Source organism: Gorilla gorilla, chromosome 7 (genome assembly GCF_029281585.2).
Source record: "Gorilla gorilla gorilla isolate KB3781 chromosome 7, NHGRI_mGorGor1-v2.1_pri, whole genome shotgun sequence".
NCBI classification, from domain to species: Eukaryota; Metazoa; Chordata; class Mammalia; order Primates; family Hominidae; genus Gorilla; species Gorilla gorilla.
In genome coordinates, this window is record NC_073231.2 from 90,378,520 (window position 1) to 90,400,040 (window position 21,521).

Genomic DNA, 21,521 nt, shown 5'->3' on the forward strand with positions numbered 1-21,521 from the left:
TTAAAATATTACTATGCCTTAGGAAGCAATCTAGCCAGGAGGGTTATTTGACCTCATACAGGTATTACTTTCCCACCTGTAATGCCATTCATCCAGAACTCCCCTTGACCCAGCAAGACTCTATTCAGTCATCAATCACTTCTTTTAGAAAACGTAGCCACTACCCATATCACTCTAGAGTTGGTTTCGATGCCCTTGTGTTATTCTTAGCATTCGTCGTACTGTATGGCAATTCTGTTTCCTCTATGGGGCTGCGAATGTTTCCAGGAACAAGAATAGGCTTCATCTTTTTCTTCCTCATACAGGGAAGTGACTGACATACAGTAAGGCATCCCACAAATTGTTCAATGAATCAACAGGAGGTGCAATGGCCAGAGGAACAATTTATACGTATGTAAGGCTATGTAAAGGCACGTAAAGCCAAACCGCTGTGAAAACTGCCTTCAGAAGTCAGTCGGCTAATAGGCAAATATACAGAAGCACACAGGACAAATCCATTCATTCTCCAGCTCCTACACGCCCGGGAAGCAGTTTTACTTTACAGCAAGTTCAAGAGTCGCACCGCAGATGCTGTAAAAACGAAAGAAGCCCACAGTTGGGACAAGGATTCCAGTTTTGCGTCACCGTCAAGGCGGGAAAGTTCCCGGCTGTCGGTTGGAGGGTGGGTCCTCGCCCCGCCCCGCCCCCTCGGGCCGCCCTTCCGCGCTTCCGGGAGGCTTGTCCCAAGCTCACGGACCCCTCGCTGGGTGCCGGTTAAGACCCCGCTCCCCGTCGCCGGTGCTATGGAGGCGGCGGCGGCGGTGGTGGCGGCAGAGGCGGAAGTGGAAAACGAAGACGGCGACAGCAGCTGCGGGGATGTATGCTTCATGGACAAAGGCTTGCAGAGGTAAAGGGCGCTCCGCAGCCAGGAGCGACCCGCGCACTCCCCAGAGCCGGGGCCACGAGTGGCTGGCGGCGACACCGGAGTGGAGGCGCGGCACTGCTTTACCAAGACCATAAGTGAACGCAGTCTGGCTTTCGGCCTCCCCGCTCCTCCAAATCTTATCTGCCGAAGTGCCAGGTTGAATGAGCCGTGGATGCCTTCCCGCCCGTGTCTCTTGCCCAGCGTTTCACAAGACTCTGCTTAGCCTAGAAACTTCCCCAGGACCTTGTCCTCCACCAGCTTCTGACCACTCTTTCCTTCTGCTGGTTTTCCTTACTTACTGGTGGTTATTCCTTTGCTTGCCGTTTAATTGTTGGTTTTCTCGTGTTCTCTCGTCTTTCCTGTTCTTCCCTCTGAAAAAAACCTGCAGGATAGTATCTCTGGCAGCTATGAGCGGGCAATCGCTGCTGCCTGTTAGTTTTGCCTCAGTTCTCCTTGTCTCCATTCGAAATCATTTGTCCGTTACAGAACATTGCAATACAAATATTCATATACTTTTTGAAAGTACTAAACTTACTATATTTAGTTCACCGTTTCCCTCTCTCTTGAAGCCCCGACTTGTGCAAAGCATATGAGTCACTTGGTTCTGTAATACTGTAAAGCAGGTCTCCACCTGCATTTCAGGCTCTTTAGTCTCGACCCCTAACATTTCTCCACTTACATTTTATTTAGCTGTACTGAGCTACAGGCAATTCCATAGCAGACCTCTCTGTGCCTTTGCACACGCTGTTCCTTTGTAGCGTGTCCTCTACGCGAACTCTGCTACTGATAATTAAGCATCTTGTTCTGGATTCTGATTTAAACTTTGCCAGATGATCCCAAGAAGATGCTGTTCAAGGGACATTTTACATTTCTATTTAATACTAGCTGCCATTTACTGAATGCTGTCTGTTGTGTGCATGTTATATACATTATCAGTAATCCTCACAGCAATTCTACAAGGTAGTAATTTTTCTCATTTACAAGTGATGAATGAGACTCAGAATCTATTGACAATTTGTTCATCTTTATACACTTCATGAAGAATTAAGTTCGGATTCAAACCCATTTTCCGTCTAATTTCACTATGCTTTTTCTATCTCACAATATCTGCACATTATTAATGTCGAGAAACTGAAATGTGTCAGAAAGTAAATGACTGTCATTAAGAGCATGTGTTAACAGCATAAGGTCTGGCACTAAATAAGAACTCAAGTAAATGACACAGCAGGATAAGTGGGAAATGCCCCAGATAGTCACATTTAAAGGTTGCTAGTTTGAAATTTGCAAATGCTTCCCTGCTGTCAGAGTTAGGTTTCCTACAGCTGTAAGATAGCTGCTACTCAACCTACAGCAGATGCCCATGACATTGTGTGTTCCTGGGTGTATCTCCCATCTAGCAACTCCAAACTGTGTATGCTGTAGTTTGTGTTCCTGGAACTACTATCTTCAGGAGAAGCTTCAGTTATAAATAGTAATTGGAGTGAAGAGATGAGTTCTGTTTAGGGGAGATCCATTAACTTTCAACAAGGGAGGACAGGGACTTTTTCAATAGGAATTGCAATAACATGGTTTCTTTTTGAAAATGCAATAGACTGTGGATTAAATAGCTATTGCACACAAAGAAGAAAATAAAGTTATAATCTCCAGCATGAGATCTGGATTTACATATGCTCTGTTAGCTGCAAGAATTTGGGCAAGCTATTTAATTTCCATAAATTTAGGTATCCTTAAGATACCCACTGCTTAGAGTTATTGTGAGAATTAATTGAGGTAAGAAAACTGAGGCTCAGGTTGTCATTTGCTCAAATCACACAGCAAAACCGTGATAGAATGCAGATTCAAACTGGGATATTAACATTCCAAAGCCTTTACAGTTATTGACTACTATTCAGCACTGCCTTCAATATATGCTGATGACTGCACATAGGAGTTAGAAATGTCCACTGTCACTTGCCTCCCTTGAGCGGTTTCTTGTTTGTATAAATAATCCAAAATACTTGGTTGTGTTGTAAGAAGCACCGTGTTTTGTGAGACATTTCAAAGGTACCACAAATAGGAAAGATTTCATTCTAGAATGAATAGAGCACATATTTAGTATCTACATGCTGTTTGGTTAATTTTAGTTATTTGTTCATGCTTTTAAAATCTATTTTTATAGTATATATTTTCTTTTGTAGCATATCAGAATTATCTTTAGATTCAACTCTTCATGCCGTCAGTCTTCATTGCAATAACATCTCCAAGATCGAAGCCATTGATCATATCTGGAATTTACGACATCTAGATCTGTCATCTAATCAAATAAGTAGAATTGAAGGACTAAACACACTGACAAAACTGTGCACATTAAATTTGTCCTGCAATTTGATTACAAAAGTAGAAGGTTTGTAAGCGATTTTCATTTAACACTTAGCATAAGGAAAATGATTTAGGTCCATTTTTTTCCCCAAAAGAATGGAATAAATATCAGAAACTCTTAAAAATTGAGTCTGAAACTCATTATACAAAATATTTTCTCCAAAAAAGTGTCAATTTTTTTTAAAATTCTGTTTTTTCTAAATGCCAATAAAATTGATTTTGCTGTTACCAGACTGGATTTACTTCAGAACAGTCTGAAATAACATTGTAATGCTATATCTCTGTAATTAATTATTTAAATTTTATAAAGGCTTTATTTTATTTTACTTTTTTTTTCTCAGGACTTGAAGAACTAATTAATCTGACTAGACTAAATGTATCTTATAACCACATAGATGATCTTAGTGGTAAGTAGAAATGCTTATGTTTTCTGTATGCTAAATATTGTGCCACATGTGATAAGTTAACAGCTCAGCTAAACATGTTGGAAATCTCTGAATATTAATCTAATTTTTAGCCAAAGAGCTCATCTAGAGAGTGTATTCCAGTCATGATTCTATTTTGTTGGTACCAAAACCACAGCTGAGTACAAAATAGAAGTTAAAACCAAGGTAATCAGTAGCAGGAAAAACTTAATTGGAAAGGATCCAGTTTAAGGGAATATGTTTTAATTTTAGCCAATTAATCAATGTACTGTTATATAGAGAAGAATAGTTCCAATAGAACTTTCCACAATGGTAAAAATGTTCTAATCTGTGCTGTTCAATATGGCAGCCAGTAGCCAAATGTGGTTATTGAGCACTTGAAATGTAGCTAGTGCAACTTAAGGACTGAGTTTGTAATTTTATTTAATTTTAATTTGAAAATAAAAAGCCGCATGTAGCTAATGGCTACTACCATGTTGAACAGTGACAATATGCTGCATTCCAAAGGTTGTTGCAAGTTAAGGAACAAATAAAATGAGATTTTCTTTGTATCTGTAATATAGCTCAGGAGATTTTAAAAGTGTTGCCTTTTTTAATTGATTAAAGTGATGTAGCTGATAAGTTGAACAAAGTTTCATGACTATTCTTAGAATTATCTGTTAAAACTAGCAGAATTCCTCTAATATCTTCATAATCCTTATCAATATTTGAAACAATCTGATTCATTTGTCGACTCTTCTCCCCCACTAAAAGAACACTACCCTATGCCAGTTGCTTAGTATACAAAAAATAAAAAGACCTAGTCTGTACCCTTAAGCTGAAGTAACAACTGTATTTCAATTTTTTAAAACCTTTTTTCCTCTTAAAGACATGAAGTATTAGAACTGAGTTTGTTTTTGCTGGGTGTGGTGTCTCACACCTGTAATCCCAGCACTTTGGGAGGCCAAGGCAGGCGGATCACCTGAGATAGGGAGTTCGAAACCAGCCTGACCAACATGGAGAAACCCCATCTCTACTAAAAATACAAGATTAGCCGGACATGGTGGCGCATGCCTGTAATCCCAGCTACTCAGGAGGCTGAGAGGGGAGAATCACCTGAACCCAGGAGGCGGAGGTTGCAGTGAGCCGAGATCGCAGCATTGCACTCCAGCCTGGGCAACAAGAATGAAACTCCATCTCAAAACAACAACAAAAGGAACTGAGTTTCAACCCTGGCCTTGTCATTACTATGTAATGTTTAGCAAGGTGTTTACTGTTTAGATGCAATTTCCTTATCTAAAAAATGTGAATGGATAAGATAGTTAATTCTCTCAGTATGTATTTATGAAGATCACTATATGGAACAGTGTCTTATAGTGATGAAAAAACTAACAATAGGTAAGATAAGTCACAGGGCTTACATTATAGTGGGGAAGAAAAACAACCCCCAAAAAATCAGCAAAAGATTTGAACAGACACTTCACCAAGAATATATATAAATGGCAAATAAGCCATGAAAAAAAAATGGTTGGAATCCTTAGTGATTAATGAAATGCAAATTAAAACCACAATGGGATACCATTTCACACCTAGAATAGCTAAAATAGTGACAGTGCTAGTGAGATTGTGAAGCAGTTGAAACTTGCATACATTGTTGGTAGATTTAAAATGGTACAACCACTTTGGGAAGGAGTTTTGTTTTTTTTTTTTTTTTAATTTGAGGTAGAGTCTCGCTCTGGGGTGCAGTGGTGTGATCCTGGCTCACTGCAGCCTCTGCCTCCTGGGTTCCAGCGATTCTCCTGTCTCAGCCTCCTGAGTAGCTGGGACTACAGGCGTGCTCCACCATGCCCACCTAATTTTTTGTATTTTTAGTAGAGACGGGGTTTTGCCATGGTGGCCAGGCTGGTCTTGAACTCCTGGCCTCAAGTGATCTGCCCACCTCATCCTCCCAAAGTGCTGAGATTACAGTCTTGAGCCTGTACTGGCTATCACTGCGCCTGGCTGAGTTTGACAGTTTGTTATAATGGTAAACATAACACTTAAATATAATTGTGCAGTCTGACTCTTAGGTATTTACCAAAGAGAAATTAAAATGTGTCCACTCAAAGACCTGTACATGAACGTTCGTATGATTACATAGCTTTTTATATGATTTTTCCATTTTGGAGAAAGTTCTGAGGCAGGAAGAGAAGCTGTAAGTGCTTGAAGGGTACACTGGCATTGTACGATTAGTACTTGTCCATGACAGCTGCAGCTGAAGTCCAAGGTGGGCCAGGCAGAAATAGCTACTGCTACAAAATGTTCTAGATAAGCTTGTGCGAGAAATATTACCAGGGAATTAAATGAATGCTAATGTATTTATTTTATATTCAAACCAGCAAAATTGAAGTGTACTACAGGGTTTGCTTATGTCTGCTAATCAAGACTGATGTGTCGAGAGAGCCTAAAGCCATTGCTTTATCCTTTTTCTCATATGAGTGTGTGCATCCACCTGGGGAAGTTCTTTTGATTTATTTTCTTTTGAAGAGAACCAGAGCCCAGGAACCTCAGGGACTAAAGCCTCAAAGAAATGTTAAACTTGTGTTTCTTCAAAGCAACAATTAACTTTACTGATAGCCTATTCATTAGATATAGCTGTTCACAGCAAGATCTAATGCTGCCTGTTTGCCTCTAAAAGTATAACCTATCTAGCAATTATTTCTAATTAGCTATTGGAAAGACTATTGCTGTGGCATTTAAAGAATTATGTTCCTATTGCAGGATTGATTCCCCTTCATGGAATTAAGCATAAACTTAGATATATTGATCTACATAGTAATCGTATAGATAGTATCCATCACTTACTTCAGTGTATGGTAGGATTGCACTTCCTGACCAATCTTATTTTGGAGAAAGATGGAGACGATAATCCTGTCTGTCAACTGCCAGGTATGAATAATTAATTTAATATTTTTTCTAACAGTTAATATTCAGAGCTTCTTTATTTTCCTGAAATTGGCATTTGTGACCTCATTTTAGTCTTCAGCTTTGCAACATTTTCTATATTGGGGAAAACATGGTTACAAATAAAATTAGTGTATTAAGACTAATGACTGTTACAGAACACAAGATGAACAGTTCAGTGATGCTCCTATTTAGGCAGTTTCATATTTGATAAGTGAATGCCTCAAAATTATATCATTATAGTATATTCTTTTAATAATAGTATAATACTGTGCAGCCACAGGAAAGAATATAGAATCTCTTTTTCTACTAATGGACAATTATGTCCAAGATACATTAAGAGGAAGAAAAGCAGGTTGCAAAGTACTGCATACAGTAGGCCACCATTTGTGTGAAAAGGGTAACACACATACACAAATACAAACATTTATGTACATACATATATATGTATGCACGCATGTGTGTGTGTGCTCAGTATATACATAAAACATCTAGAAGAATACACACTTTAAAAAAATGTATAATGTTAGCTAACTCAAGGAAAGGGAACTAGGTAACTGGAGATTAAGAAATGAGAAAAGTTTTTACTATGTTCCTTTCGAATTTCATATGATGTGAATTTATTACATTATTAATAAATGATTTTGTTTTAAGAAAGTTTAATATATAGAGATGCTGGTGCTGCTGAAATGCTATTTGAGCTAATTGGGAATCAATCAAGTTGACAAAGATAAAGCAGACCAGACTACCATTTCTAGAACTCACTTATCTCATATTGCTTAACCAAACAATAAGAGAAATGTGTAGAATGTGAATATACATTCTAAAGATCAGCTTGAGTACAAGTTAGCTACAGAGGCTTCATTTTATTATTCATATGCAACTATAAGAAGGCCTTTTGCAGCATGGAAACCTGTGTTGGTAATTTTATTTCACTGAAGAAAATCTGATACATTTGATAATTGTTTTCCTGAGGTGGAAAATATTTCCTATTCTTTTCCATAAAGTCTCCCTGAAAATCAGGACAGATTTGAGAGTTTTCTGAGGAAACCCTTTCCTTGAAAGAAAACCATATTTCTAAAGCCTTGCATTTTTCTTTTCTCTGCTAAACCCTCAGGTTAGATTTTTTTTTTTTTTTAATAATCTTATCTCAAGAACCTCTGGTTTCTACAATTCGAATCTTTGTTTTTCACTTTTTTTCCTAAATTAGGTACTTCTCTCAATACAGTCACCCTCCCTTCAGAATTGAGAGGTAACTTATTGCTGAAATAACTTTTCTTCCCTCAAGATTTCTAATACTAATTTGCCAGACTTCTTTCTTACTTTCGGAATTCTTCCAACCACTTTGTTGGTCTTTATTAGAAATATACTTAGTTTTAAAATTACGTTTACATAGGATTAAGGTGCTCCTGTTAGCCTTAGTACCAAATGAATGTTAATTTGTCAGATATAATTGTTCTTAGGGAAAATAAACATATTATTCTTGATTACTTGATAGTTCACCTGCTTTAATATTAGTTATGTGTAATTTAAAAGAGAAGAAGGGATATTCTGCTAATGCTGAGACCTCGCTAGGGAAATTCTGGCATTTTGGTCATTATCCACATCATCCTGCTTTAAGTTCATTTATGTTGTTTATATTAACCATATTAAAAAATAAAAGACATGTTTAGCTTCCTTCCTAGAATAAATTTCTACTAGTTTTATGCATTATATATTTAAAGTAATTTTTTAGAGATAGTTATTTTAACTTTTTGAACTTCATCAGGAGGGTTATTTGAGAGGGATGGAGAGTGGAGGAGAAGTGTTTTGTTTCTTTTGTATGTAAGGATTTAATGATTACATGCTGCAGAAGTTGAATAAGTAACAAGTTTATTATTTGCTTTCTGGAACTATTCTGGGTGATATATCTGGTAGCTGATAAATTTAGTTTATTCTAGAAATAATTGACTTTTTTTAATATTTCAGTTTTCATTTTGAATGATTTGTTTCCAAGGGTACAGAGCAGTTATTCTCCAGACTTTGCCACAGCTTAGAATCCTAGATTGCAAGAACATATTTGGTGAACCAGTAAATTTGGCAGAAATAAATTCATCACAGCTGCAGTGCCTAGAAGGTCTTTTGGATAATTTAGTTTCTTCTGATTCTCCCCTACATATAAGTGAAGATGAGGTATAGTATTTACTTTTTTTTCCTAATATAAAAAATACCTTCAAATTTCAATAAGTGAATATAAATTAAAAGGATTTTGGTTTGTTTCTGTGTCATAGATCATTGATAGAATGCCAGTGATAACAGCACCCATCGATGAGTTAGTTCCCTTGGAACAGTTTGCAAGTACACCGAGTGATGCTGTGTTGACGTCTTTTATGTCTGTGTGTCAATCTTCTGAGCCAGAGAAAAGTAATCATGAAAGCGATTTGCAGAATGAGATAAAACTTCAGAAATTAGATGATCAAATTCTACAACTTCTAAATGAAGTAACTATTTTTCCTACTTCTCTATAGACATGTTTATTGAAGAAAACAGTTAAGAAAATGTAAAATAAAAATTATGTACTAGCTGACCAACCTATTTTAGTGCATCAGTGTTTGTGTATTTTTGTTTTCCTCTACAGAAATAGGGTTCTATTATTGCATAATGGTAGTAAAAGGTAACATAAATTTTTCACTCACTTTACTTGTCTTCCTTTACATCTTCATTATGTAATTTCTTTGTCTTGTTCTGCAGTACTTTACATTACTTCTATTACACCCACCTTTTATTTCCACCGTAAGCAAGGGAGAAACTCTTTGGACTCAGTGTTACTTAACTCAAAGGAATACTTTGGCCTCTACTATCTCTTCAGTGGTTTAATGGTCAAAATCACTTCTACAACTTATAGCTGAATGGCAGGTTAATTTACACAGTTCCTGTATCAATTTCATTTTCTAGTAGACCATCACCTAATCAATCTATACTTTCCTGAGCTGTTAATCCTTCTTTACCCCGCTACTGAATCTCTAGTTTTTAGAATCTGTGAACTATGTGCATGAACTACAGTTCCTAGAATTTACTGCTATTCAGGTCTCCAACCCTCACTCCAGCATTCTCACTATCATCCACAGTGGCGGTGGTTCTCTTGGGTACCACTACTATCTGACTGCAATAGATTATTACTTTATTTGCCTTCTAGCTGGGTGTAGGATAGAAAGATAGTGGTATAGTTCAAAGAGGCTATTAGTCATATGTTAGTTCAACTTAAAAATTTGTAACTAAGTTATTGTTACTAATTTTTTTTTTTAGAGTCAGGGTCTTACTCTGTCATCCAGGCTGGAGTATGGTGGCACGAACATAGCTCACTGCAGCCTCGAATTCCTGAGCCCAAGAATCTTCCCACCTCGGCCTCCTGCGTAGCTGGGACTACAGGCACATGCCACTGTGCCTAGCTAATTTTTAAATTCTTTGTGTGGAGACTGGGTCTCGCTTTGTTACCCAGGCTTTCTCAAACTCCTGGCTTCAAGTGATCCTCCCACCTCAGCCTCCTAAAATAGTGGGATTACAGGCAAGAGCCACCACGCCCAACCTCTATAACTAAATTTTCTTAGTCAAAATTTTTTCGCAAATTAGGCAGGGGGAAGGAGTGGAAAATGCTTATGAAATGGTTATGGTTCAGGAGGTTTTTAATCCTGAACTGTTATTTATATAACATAATATTAACAATGCTGGATAAACAAGAGGTCTGCCTTAGGTGAGTGAAAGTGAATAAGGCTGTGAGAATTCTGTGTTTCAGAAATCCATAGAGATTTCAGTTTGAGCCAATAAGGAGATAGTAATAGAAGTGAGACAAGAATGCTGGCCTACATATTATTTGACATCATTGATACTGTATGGCTGGACTTTTGGACTCCTCCATTTCCTCAGGTTTCATCTTTTCATCTTTTCTAATGGCTGACTCTTCTACCAGTGAAAACTTAGATTGAAGTTTAATGTCTTTAACTTGAAGTGAACATTTCAGTTTCTCATAGGCTGATCTCATTTTATTCTCATGACAGCCCAATCAAGTAGATAGAGATTAATGTATTATTGTCCTTGTTATTGAAAAGAAGATCCAGAGTTTAAATCATTTATTTAAAAGTACTTTATTTGCAAGATAGTTGAGCTCCAAATTCATAGCTCCTTATGTCCAAATTCTTCAACTATGTCATGCTTCTCACTTATGGTGCTAGTTCTTTCTACTTTGTTAACCAAAAACAGGAGTCTAGCTATCTGGAAAGAAAGGTGATTCACTGCTATGTATATTTAAAATGTTTAAGAAAATGACTTCTTGTTCACTGTCTTACTTGGGGTAAAGAGTAAACATGCAGTTTGAATTTCATTGAGCTGTTCGTACACTCAAATGATTTCATCTCGAGTATCAATTTATAAAGTCATAATATTACTGCAATGTGCTGTACTATAATAAAGACATTTATTTTTCTTAATCATGGGACTTAAAATCATAATTAACCCTGCCGAACTGGGAAATTTTATGTCTGTGAAAAGCTGTTTTGCCTTTATTTTAGTTTTTCTCCAACATTCTATTATGAGCATTTTTATTCTTCAGCAAACTTGAAAGAATTTCTTAGTGAACATCAGTATATCCACCAACCAGATTCTACCCTTAACATTTTACTACATTTATTTTGTCATGTAGCTATCTATTCATGTATCAAACTATCTTATGACACATTTGAAAGTAAATTACACACATCAGTACATTTCTCCCTAAATACTAAGCATGCATATCATTAATTAGAGTTAAATATTTTTTAGGTGTTTTCTTTAATGTGAAATACAGGTCTGCATATTTCCTGAATTGAGAATACATATATCTGTTATCCAAATTTCTGTGAAGGTTAACATTATCATGTTCCCTTATGGCCTCTCCGACAAGCAGTCCTCCACTGCCTCCAGAGGCAATCACTTTTCTTATTTTTTGTCTACCATATATTATTTAATATTTGTTTTAGAACCTAATATACTTAGAATCATACAGTGTATACTCTTTTGTGTAGGGCTTCTTTCACTGAGCATAACCTTTTAAAAATTAATCCATGCTATTATGTATATCAGTAGTTCTTATTTCTATGTAGCATGCCATTCTATGAATATATTACACTTTATTTTTCCATTGTCTTGTTGAAGGTTTTAACCTAGCTTATAACCTGGGTTATTAGAGGTTTATGAGTAGAGCTGCAATGAATATTACTGTATAATCTTTTTGTAAACATGTATCTTTGTTTCTCTTCAGTAAACAGCTATAAGTGCAGTTTCTGGGTTATAGGGTAGATATATGTTCAGTTTTATAAGAAATTGATACCTTTTTTCAAAGTGGTTATTCTATTTTATTCCCACTAACGTATGGCTGTTCCAGTTTTTCTGCCACCTCACCAATATTTGGTGAGGTTAGCATTGCTTTTATTTTAGTCATTCTAGTGGGAGTATCCTGATGTTTGTTGTGATTTTAATCCGCATTTCACTAATGATTAGTTATGTTGGACAGTTTTTCATGTGCTTATTGAATATTTATTTATCTTCTGTGAATGCCTGTTCAAAATTTTTGCCCATTTTTAAACTGCGTTGTTTATCCAGGTTGTAGGAATTTGTTGTATATGCTAGACACCAGTATTTTGTCAAATATATCTAGTGTGAATATTTTCTCCCTGGTTGTGGATCACATATTCATTTCCTTACTGGTCTTTTGATAAGCAATAGTGTTTAATTTTGATAAAGTCCAATTTATCATTTTTTTCCCTTTCATGGTCATTGTTTTCTGCAACTTTAAAAACTTCTGTGCATACCAAAATAACATTCTCCTGTGTTAGCCTCTAAAAGTTTTAATGGTTTTACCTTTTGCATTTAGATCTGTATACATATATGGTTCACTCTTTTCCATATGGATTTTCAGTTATCTCAGTACCATTTGTAGAAAAGGCTCTTCTTTTCACTAAATTTCTTTAATGAATTTCTTGAAAAAAAAAATCAAATCAACTTACAAACTGTAAAATCTAGCTCTGGGTTCTTTTCTTCTTTGTCAGTTTGGGTAAGTTGTATTTTTCAGTTAATTTGTCCATTTCATCTCATTATCAGCATAAAATTGTTAATATTCCCTTATTATACTTTTAATTTCTATAGGATCTATAATGAAAATCTCTTTCATTACTGATATTGGTAATCTGTGTTTTCTCTATTTTTTATTTGTTTGCCTTGATCAGTTTAGCAAGGGGTTTTGATGGTCTTTTCAGAGAATAGACTTTTGGGTTTGTTAATTTGATTAATATTTGTTTTCTGTGTTCTTGATTTCTGGTTTTTATTTTTCCCCTCTACCGTGAATTTACTTTGCTGTTTGTTTTCTAGCACTTTTTTTTTTTTTTAATACAGTCTTGCTCTGTCACCCAAGCTGGAGTACAGTGGCCTAATATCAACTCACTACAACCTCCATGGCTCCTGGGTTCAAGCGATTCTCCTTTCTCAGCCTCCCGAATAGCTGGGATTACAGGCATGTGCTACCACACCCGGCTAATTTTTGTAATTTTAGTAGAGACAGGGTTTCTTTCACCGTGTTGCCCAGGCTGGTCTCGAACTCTTGGCCTCAAGCGATCCTCCTGCCTCTGCCTTCCAAAGTGCTGGGATTACAGGCATGAGGCACGGTCCCCAGCTGTAACGTCTTAATATAAGTACTTAGGTCATTGATTTTAGACATATCTCCTAATGTAACCTTTTAAAGCCGTAAACATTCCTCTGAGTACTGCTTTAGCTACATTCCACAAATTTTGGTATGTTTTGCTTTTGCTATTGTACAGTTAGAAATAGTTTTCTAATTTCCTTTGTGATTTCTTCCTTGATCCAAGAAATATTTAGAAATGTCTTTTATTAATTTTTAAACCATTTGTCATTCTGTAGATATGTTATTGGTCCTTGTTTTCTGATTTACTTCCATTTTGTTCAGAGAACATATTCTGAATAATTTCCATCTTTTTAAATTTATTGAGTTTTTTTTATAGCCTGGCATATGGTTTTTCTAGGTGGATATTCATTGTGCTCTTAAAAAGAATGTGTATTCTACAATTAAGTCAGGATGATTCATAGTATTTTCAGGTGAACCATGTCTTTACTCATTTTTTTCTGTCTGTTCTATCAGTTGCTGATGCTTGGTTTTTTGTTTGTAGAGGTGGGGGGGTTGATCTAGTTCTATCAATTGTGGCATGAAGAAGTGTTGAAATCTCTGTGGTTGTGGATTTGTGTTTCTCACTTTAGTTCTTTATTTGCTTCTTATGTTTGAAGCTCTGTTATTAAGCCCATACACATTTATGACTGCTTGGTCTTTCTGATGAAGTTACTCTTTTATCATTATGAAATGTTCCTCTTTATCTAACAGCCTTATTGAGATACATTATTCACTTACCATGTGGTTCACCCATTTGAAGTGTGCAATTCAGTGGTACCTATTAGCAGTCATTACTCATTTCCTTCTACCTCCACCCTCAACCCTAAGCAACCACAAATCTATTTTCTTTCTCTATGGATTTGCCTATTTTGAACATTTCATATAAATGAAATCATAATATTTAGCCTTTTGTGACTAGCTTCTTTCACTTAGCATAATATTTTCAAGGTTCATCCATATTGTAGCATATATCAATACTTCATTTCTTTTTATTACCAAATAATTATTCCATTGTATGGATATACCACATTTTATTTATCCTTTTGTCAGTTGATAGACATCTGAGTAGCCTCTACTTTTGGTTATTATGATATTTCTATGAATATTTATGTATAAGTTTTTGTGTGGACATAGATTTTCATTTCTCTTGGCTATATCCCTAGAAGTAGAATTGCTGGGTCATATGTTTAACCTTTGGAGCAACTGCCAGACTTTCCAAAGTAACTGCACCATTTTACATCTTCAGCAGCAGTATAGGAAGGTTCAGTTTTTCCACATCCTTGCTATCTTGTTCTTATATGTCATTTTCATTGTAGCCATCCTAGTGGGTGTAAAGGCATATCTCATCCTGGCATCCGTTTACTTTTAACTTGTTTGTGTCTTTATATTTAAATGGGTCTTGTGGACAGAAGAAAAGTGAGTCTTGTTTTTAAATCCCATCTGGCCATCACTTCTTTTGAAGAGTCTGTTAAAATTTACTGTAATCATTAATGAAGTTGGATTAGGGTCTACCATTTTATTGTTATTTGTTTTCTGTTTGTCTCTTTTATATTCATTTTTCTTCCTTTCCTACTTTCTGTTGGATAATTTTTAGAATTCAGTTTTTTTTGTTTTGTTTTTTGTTTTCTTTTGTTTTGTTTTTTGAGACGGAGTTTCATTCTTGTTGCCCAGGCTGGAATGCAATGGCGTGATCTCAGCTCACCGCAACCTCCACCTTCTGGGTTCAAGCAATTCTCCTGCCTCAGTATCCTGAGTAGCAGGGATTATAAGCATGTGCCACCACGCCCAGCTAATTTTGTATTTTTAGTAGAGATGGGGTTTCTCCATGTTGGTCAGGTTGGTCTTGAACTCCCAATCTCAGGTGATCCACCTGCCTTGGCTTCCCAAAGTGGTGGGATAGAATTCAGTTTTAATTCATATGTTGGTTTTTTAGTCACAATTCTCTAGGTTTTGTTTTGGTCTGGATGCTCTAAAATAAGACTTGAAACAGTCTACTTAGAGTTAATACTGTATCACTTCAAGTAAAATGTTTAAACATTATTTGTATTTATCTGTATATAAATCAACTGTGATGCTCTTTATTTCTTCTTAAGGATTCAAATTTCCATCTGGTGTTATATTCCTTCAGCCAAGACTTCCAGCCTGAACTTCCTTTAGCAAATGTTGTAGCGTTACATCTGTGGATACTAGTCTGTTTCACCTTTATTCTTAATGGACTTTTTCACTGAATGTGGAATTCTCAATTGACAATTTTTTTTTCTTTCAGTACTGTCCCTGGCCTCCATAGTTTTGATTGCAAAGTTAACATGAATTCAAAATCCTTGATTTCTTGTATGTAATATGCCATTTTTCTTTGGCTACTGTCAAGAATTTGTCTCTCTTAGTTTACAGCAGTTTGACTGCATTGTGCCTAAGGATGGTTTTCTTTGTATTTATCCTGCTTGGGGTTTCTCTATGCTTCCTTAATCTGTAATTTTATGTTTTCACCTAATTTGGGAAATTTCTTCCAATATTTCTTCTGCTCCATTCTCTCTTCTCTTTTTCAGATTCCATGTAGACTTTTTGATATTGTCTCAAAATTTGCTGAGGCTCTGTACATTTTGTCAATGTTTGTTTTTCTGTATTCTTCGTATCAAATAACTTCCATTGAACTAGGTTCAGCTTCATGTACTCTTTCTTTATTGCCTCACTCTACTATTAATCTCAGTCAGTTTCTACTTCAGACATTGTATTTTTCAGTTATAAAATTTCTATTTTTAGTTCTATTTCTGAGCTGAGTTTTCTTGTTTTTTCATTTATGACAGGTGTATTTCTTATTATCTCATTGAACATCACTATTTGATCACTATTTTAAAGTTCTTGTTTGCTTATTCAAACATTTGAGTCATCTCAGGTTTGGTCTCCATTTTCTCTTGAGAATAGGTCATTTTCCTTGTTCTTCTTACGGCAAGCAATTTTGAAGTACGTCCTGGACATTGTGAATGTTTCGTTGTAGATACTCTAGATTTGATTATAGTCCTTCAAAGAGTGTTGACATTTTTGTTTTAGTAAGCATTTAACTTGGTTTGACTCAGATTGTATGTTTTTCTCTTAGGTAGCAGTTCAAAGTTCATTTCATTTATTTTGTTCTTTGCTGGGCCACTTGCAGTCCACTTCATACTGCCCTCTGGTTCTTCAGGCCCAGAAGTCTGGTTTTTCCTACCTGAGGTTTAGACTTTCTGCATGATGCTGATTGTGATACATTCTCAGGCTAAAAACCATAAAAAAACAGAAACACCCTCATTCTGGTCCATTTTCCAGGTGTCAGCTCCCCTCTAGGATAATCCTACTTTTGTTCACTTTATAAGGCCTTCAAGTAGTTTTTATTTTTGTTTTGTTTGTATTTTTTCCAGAGTTTATAATTGTTATCTGCAGGAAAGTCAACATGGTAGAAGCTTGCTTGTCCATACCAGAAGCTGAATTCCCTGTCTTTAATATCAAACATTTCTAGTTTATAAACCCTTAATCATATAAAAAGTCATAATATTTCAGAAAATTTCCAATTTCAATCTTTTTTATACTGAACTTTTAACAAATTTTGTTGGCTTTTTAAATTTTAGACTTCTAATTCAATAGATAACGTTCCTGAGAAAGACCCCAGACCAAAAAGAGACACAGATGTAACTTCTGAAAGTGACTATGGAAACAGAAAAGAATGCAATAGAAAAGTTCCTCGAAGATCAAAAATCCCTTATGATGCCAAAACCATTCAAACTATTAAGCACCACAATAAAAACTACAACTCTTTTGTAAGGTACTTGTTTTAGTTTTAGAAATTTAAGGCACACAGAAGTTAATAATGCTGGCTTCTCTCTTGAAGCTATCTCTTGGTGATATTTGTTACTTTACTAATGTTGAAGATTTGATTTTTCAGCCTTGTAGGTTCTGATCTGGTCAGTACATTCATGTAAATGTATATAAAAGGATCCTTTTCTCTGTGTCTGTACCTAAGTTGCAAAATTAATGTATAAACCTGAAGATATCTCATACCATAAAGAATACTGACCTTAGAACTGGAATACCTTAGTTTAATCTAGGTTTAGTTCAATCAAAAACAATGTATGTGGTTTTAGTTTAATTTGAACTAATAACATTAGTTCAAATTCCACTGCATTCATTTACAGTGGGAAATAAGACTAGTACACTTGAGTCTACATGACTAGCCTTTTCTCTCTTTGTAGGCAGATCTAGATGGAAAGTCAAATCCTAGTCAGATGATACTGAGTTTAGGATTAAATGTGAATAAGATGATTGTGTTTAATGCCATAAGGACAAGGGAGACCAATATCTGTACTTTCATAATGGGGATCACCATGACAAGTGGTTCAGAAATGACTACTCTGGGATGGTTACAGTAAACTTTTGCCTCTGTAATTCTCCTTTTGCAAAGCATATTTTGTTGTTTTGTTGTTGTTTAATTCTTCCATACCTACCCAATTACATTTTACATGTATATATACCCACACACACAGAGGCATTCAGTTCACTTCAAACACTACCTTTTTCCAGGACATACCCTGGAATTTCTTTGGTCCTACCAAGTGATAGAATCTATTAACTTTGATCCATTGTATGTCGATTTTAAACTTTTAACTCTCAAAGAGTAGTTCTATTTACTGTCTTTTCAAGTTCTTGGGTATCATCTTACCACAGTACTTTTTAAATTATTCTGATATATCCAAGAATTCTACCCTACCTGAAAATGTTGAACCCTGAACATTTATGAAATCATTATCTTTTTTAAAATCTTAAGGCACTCATTAATCAACAGAGCACACCCATTATAAAATTTATGAAGCAGTTTGTCCAAGTTACTATAATTTTATTAATATTCTTTTTAAAAAGCTGTTTGCATATACAACTAGAAATGTTAATTTAGAGAAAAGTAATGTGAACACTACTTTTTTGAATTATTTTCTATGTTTCATTCTTTACAGTTGTAATCGTAAAATGAAACCACCTTACCTTAAAGAATTATATGTAAGCTCATCTTTAGCAAACTGTCCTATGTTACAAGAATCAGAAAAGCCAAAGACTGAAATAATTAAAGTAGACCAAAGTCACTCAGAAGACAACACTTACCAGGTATGATTTAAGAGTTTAAGAAAAAATGAGTATGAATAATTTTAAATACAGGGTCCCAGAAAAATTATGCATGCTTTTATTAGCAAAAAGTGTTTGAATTTTATTGGAGTGATGAAAATGGGTTATTTTTTCCTTCCTGATTTCCAGATTTTATGTAATGTTATTTTTGAACGAATGAAAATTACATTTTTTTATGATCAGATTTAAGTGAAATCATTTGTTACATGCTTCTGGAGGAAGAAACAGTTACAAATTTTTTAATTCTTATTCCTTAAGGTAGTGCTTCCTACTTTTTTTGGGTGTCAGACCCTTTTCAGTATCTAAAAAAATTTACAGGTCTTCTCAAAGAAGCCTATTTTTACACTCAAAAAAATGTATATATTTCAAGGTTTTCATGGACTTTCCTGAAACTCAATTTTGGACCACTGGATCCCAGATTAAGAGGTGTTCAAAAATGTTTTAATTCTTTAAAATTTGCTTAACATTTCTCATGTTGAGAAATTTCAGTACTTGTGGTTTCATTATTTTATATTTTTCATTAACTTCCCCTTATATTACTTGTGTATTGTTCTTTCCATAATAGAATTGGTACATTTTAGGCTACTGGTTTCCTCCCCTTATTCTCAACTATAGAGGCTTTAATATTGAAAAATAATAATTATCATTATGACTTTGGACACACTTCATCTTTCTTCTTACTTAACCTATTGTGCCTGTGTTTCCCAAGTTACATATTCATTTTTCTCATGAAAAATCAATCTTTTCTGATTCAACCCCCGCCCCAAGTTTGTTCGAGATTAGATCCTTACCAATCTTTATATTCCCTTGTGTGCCTTGGTAAGGACTCTGTTTCCTTAATACAGAGTCTGGCATGTGGGTGCCATGCTATGAGTATATACTATTTCAAAAAAGGAATCTTATCTACTATGGCATAATAATAGCAGCTAACATTTATTGATTGGTTATTATGTAGCAGGCACTGTTCTGCACTTACCTACATGCTTTGCTACCATTAACATAATTTTTGGCCCGGCGCAGTGGCTCACACCTGTAATCCCAACACTTTGGGAGGCCGAGGTGGGTGGATCACTTGAGGTCAGGAGTTCGAGACCAGCCTGGCCAACGTGGTGAAACCCCATCTCTACTAAAAATACAAAAAAACAGCCAAGCTTGGTGGCACACGCCTGTAGTCCCATCTACTCAGAAAGCTGAGGCAGAAGAATTGCTGGAATCCAGGAGGTGGAGTTTGCAGTGAGCTGAGATCATGCCACTCCACTCCAGCCTGGGTGGCAGAGTGAGACTCAAAAAAATAAAATAAAAAGTTTCACTGTAGCTCTTTGAAGTAGGTACTATTATTCCCCTGTTATAAATGGGAAAATTGAGGCTGTGAGAAGTTAGGTAACTTTTCTAAGTTCACATAACTTTGTTGTTTTCTTTCAGTCCCTTGTTGAACAGCTAGACCAAGAGAGAGAGAAGAGATGGAGAGCTGAGCAAGCCGAAAATAAACTCATGGATTATATTGATGAGCTGCATAAACATGCAAATGAAAAAGAGGATATTCATAGTCTGGCTCTACTTACCACAGATAGGTAAAAAGAAATTAATAAACCTGTAGATACCTCATAGCATAAACAATACTGACTTTAGAACTGGAATACCTTAGTTTCAGTGTGGTTCAATCAACAACAATGTATGTGGGTTTTAGTTTGATTTGAACTAATTTTATTAGATAATTTAGCACTTTATTAGCTTGTTATATCAACAAGAAATTCAGGTACATGTATTTGAGCCCTCAAGCAGGAAGGTGTCAGATAAATATTATAAGTAAAGAACAGCAAGAGACTAGAGCAGTGATTAACAAACTTTATGTAAAGTGCCAGATTCTGTAAAGGGCAGGCATTGGCAGCCTTTTTCTTTAAGCTTCATGGGTCATATTTGATCTCATCACATACTTATCTTCTGCAATGGGCTTTTGTATCATATAGCCCAGTTTCTTAATTCTGATGTTTTTATTCTATCCTCACCATTACGTCTCCCATTTTATCTGGGTTTTTTGTTTGTTTTGTTTTGTTGTATTGCATTCTTTAATACAGGTCTGTCATTTCATTCTGTGAAAATACCAGTTTTTTAAATTACAATAACTTTTTTTCTTCTGTTTCCTGTAATTATTTCTAACGTCATGCTTTTCCTCAAATGATTATAAGATGTTTAGAGTTTCTTATGGTTTCTTACCCTTGAATGAGCACTAGGTTTCTAGACTTGACATTTGCTAACACACTTTGGGAAGTTGCTCTTGGTTCCATTTCTTGTCTGATTGTGCAGTGGATAATTCCCCTTCTAAAACCTGATTTGGATAAGTTGATGTACACAGTTCACAGCCCAGTTCCCGATTTCTTTTAGGCACTTTTGTGATACTGACGTGGTGTTTTCTACCCCATTGCATGTTTCTCTGATAGGTTGTACCTGTGGAGTATAAGGACAATTCTAATACGCAACATGCGTGCTATGAGAACCTCTATAATTATAAAGCTGTGATGCGTTATGTTATCACTAGCCCTTCTACCACTGCCCACCAACTTCCTGCCTTATTTGTGTTTTACAAATGTCTGTCTGAATTTACACAAGAAGCTACTGGGTATGGATGAGGGAACAGGATGTTTCAATTAAGAGTGCTCTGACTACCTCAGAAAAACAGCACTCCTGCTTTCAGTAAGTGCATGAGTAACCAACATTATGTAGTGACAGATTTATAGAGATCCTGTGACTGAGTCATGGACAGATAGTAGAAGAGAAAAGATATGTCTTCCTTTTTTCAGAATGGAGCAGTTTCATGAGGCAAAGCCTGAGTGTTGTAGGAGTTGTTTTTAATTTCAATTTAGTTCCATTTGCCTTGTAATTGAAATTATTCCCAAATTTTGGCATTCTGTTATCCTTTGTTTTCAGTTATATGTGTATGAATTTTTACTTCATTCTGTATTCTAGGTATTTAGTGGGATATTAGAGGAAGCTGTGTCTAGGGCTGCTAGCCAAAGTCCATTTAAACTGGAAGACTTTGGGCACACTTTATCTTTCTTCTTACTTAACCTATTGTGCCCGTGTT

At 35.6% G+C, this 21,521-nt stretch overlaps 1 protein-coding gene across 3 annotated transcripts in view; it reads left to right on the top strand.

The window, feature by feature from the left end:
• The first annotated feature begins 546 nt into the window (after positions 1–546).
• Positions 547–21,521, top strand: part of LRRCC1 (leucine rich repeat and coiled-coil centrosomal protein 1) — a 38,772-nt gene continuing 17,797 nt past the window's right edge. Inside the window, exons 1-9 of one of the 3 annotated variants that reach the window (XM_019031849.4) lie at positions 547–886; positions 3,082–3,287; positions 3,604–3,669; positions 6,427–6,594; positions 8,606–8,781; positions 8,880–9,089; positions 16,897–17,090; positions 18,274–18,421; positions 19,862–20,010. In XM_019031849.4, the coding sequence (XP_018887394.1) occupies positions 783–886; positions 3,082–3,287; positions 3,604–3,669; positions 6,427–6,594; positions 8,606–8,781; positions 8,880–9,089; positions 16,897–17,090; positions 18,274–18,421; positions 19,862–20,010 (1,421 nt within the window). In that variant the 5' untranslated portion in view covers positions 547–782. Of the gene's footprint in view, positions 887–3,062; positions 3,288–3,603; positions 3,670–6,426; positions 6,595–8,605; positions 8,782–8,879; positions 9,090–16,896; positions 17,091–18,273; positions 18,422–19,861; positions 20,011–21,521 lie in introns of all 3 variants that reach the window. The other 2 variants (XM_019031851.3, XM_019031850.3) reach the window with 2 other exon arrangements.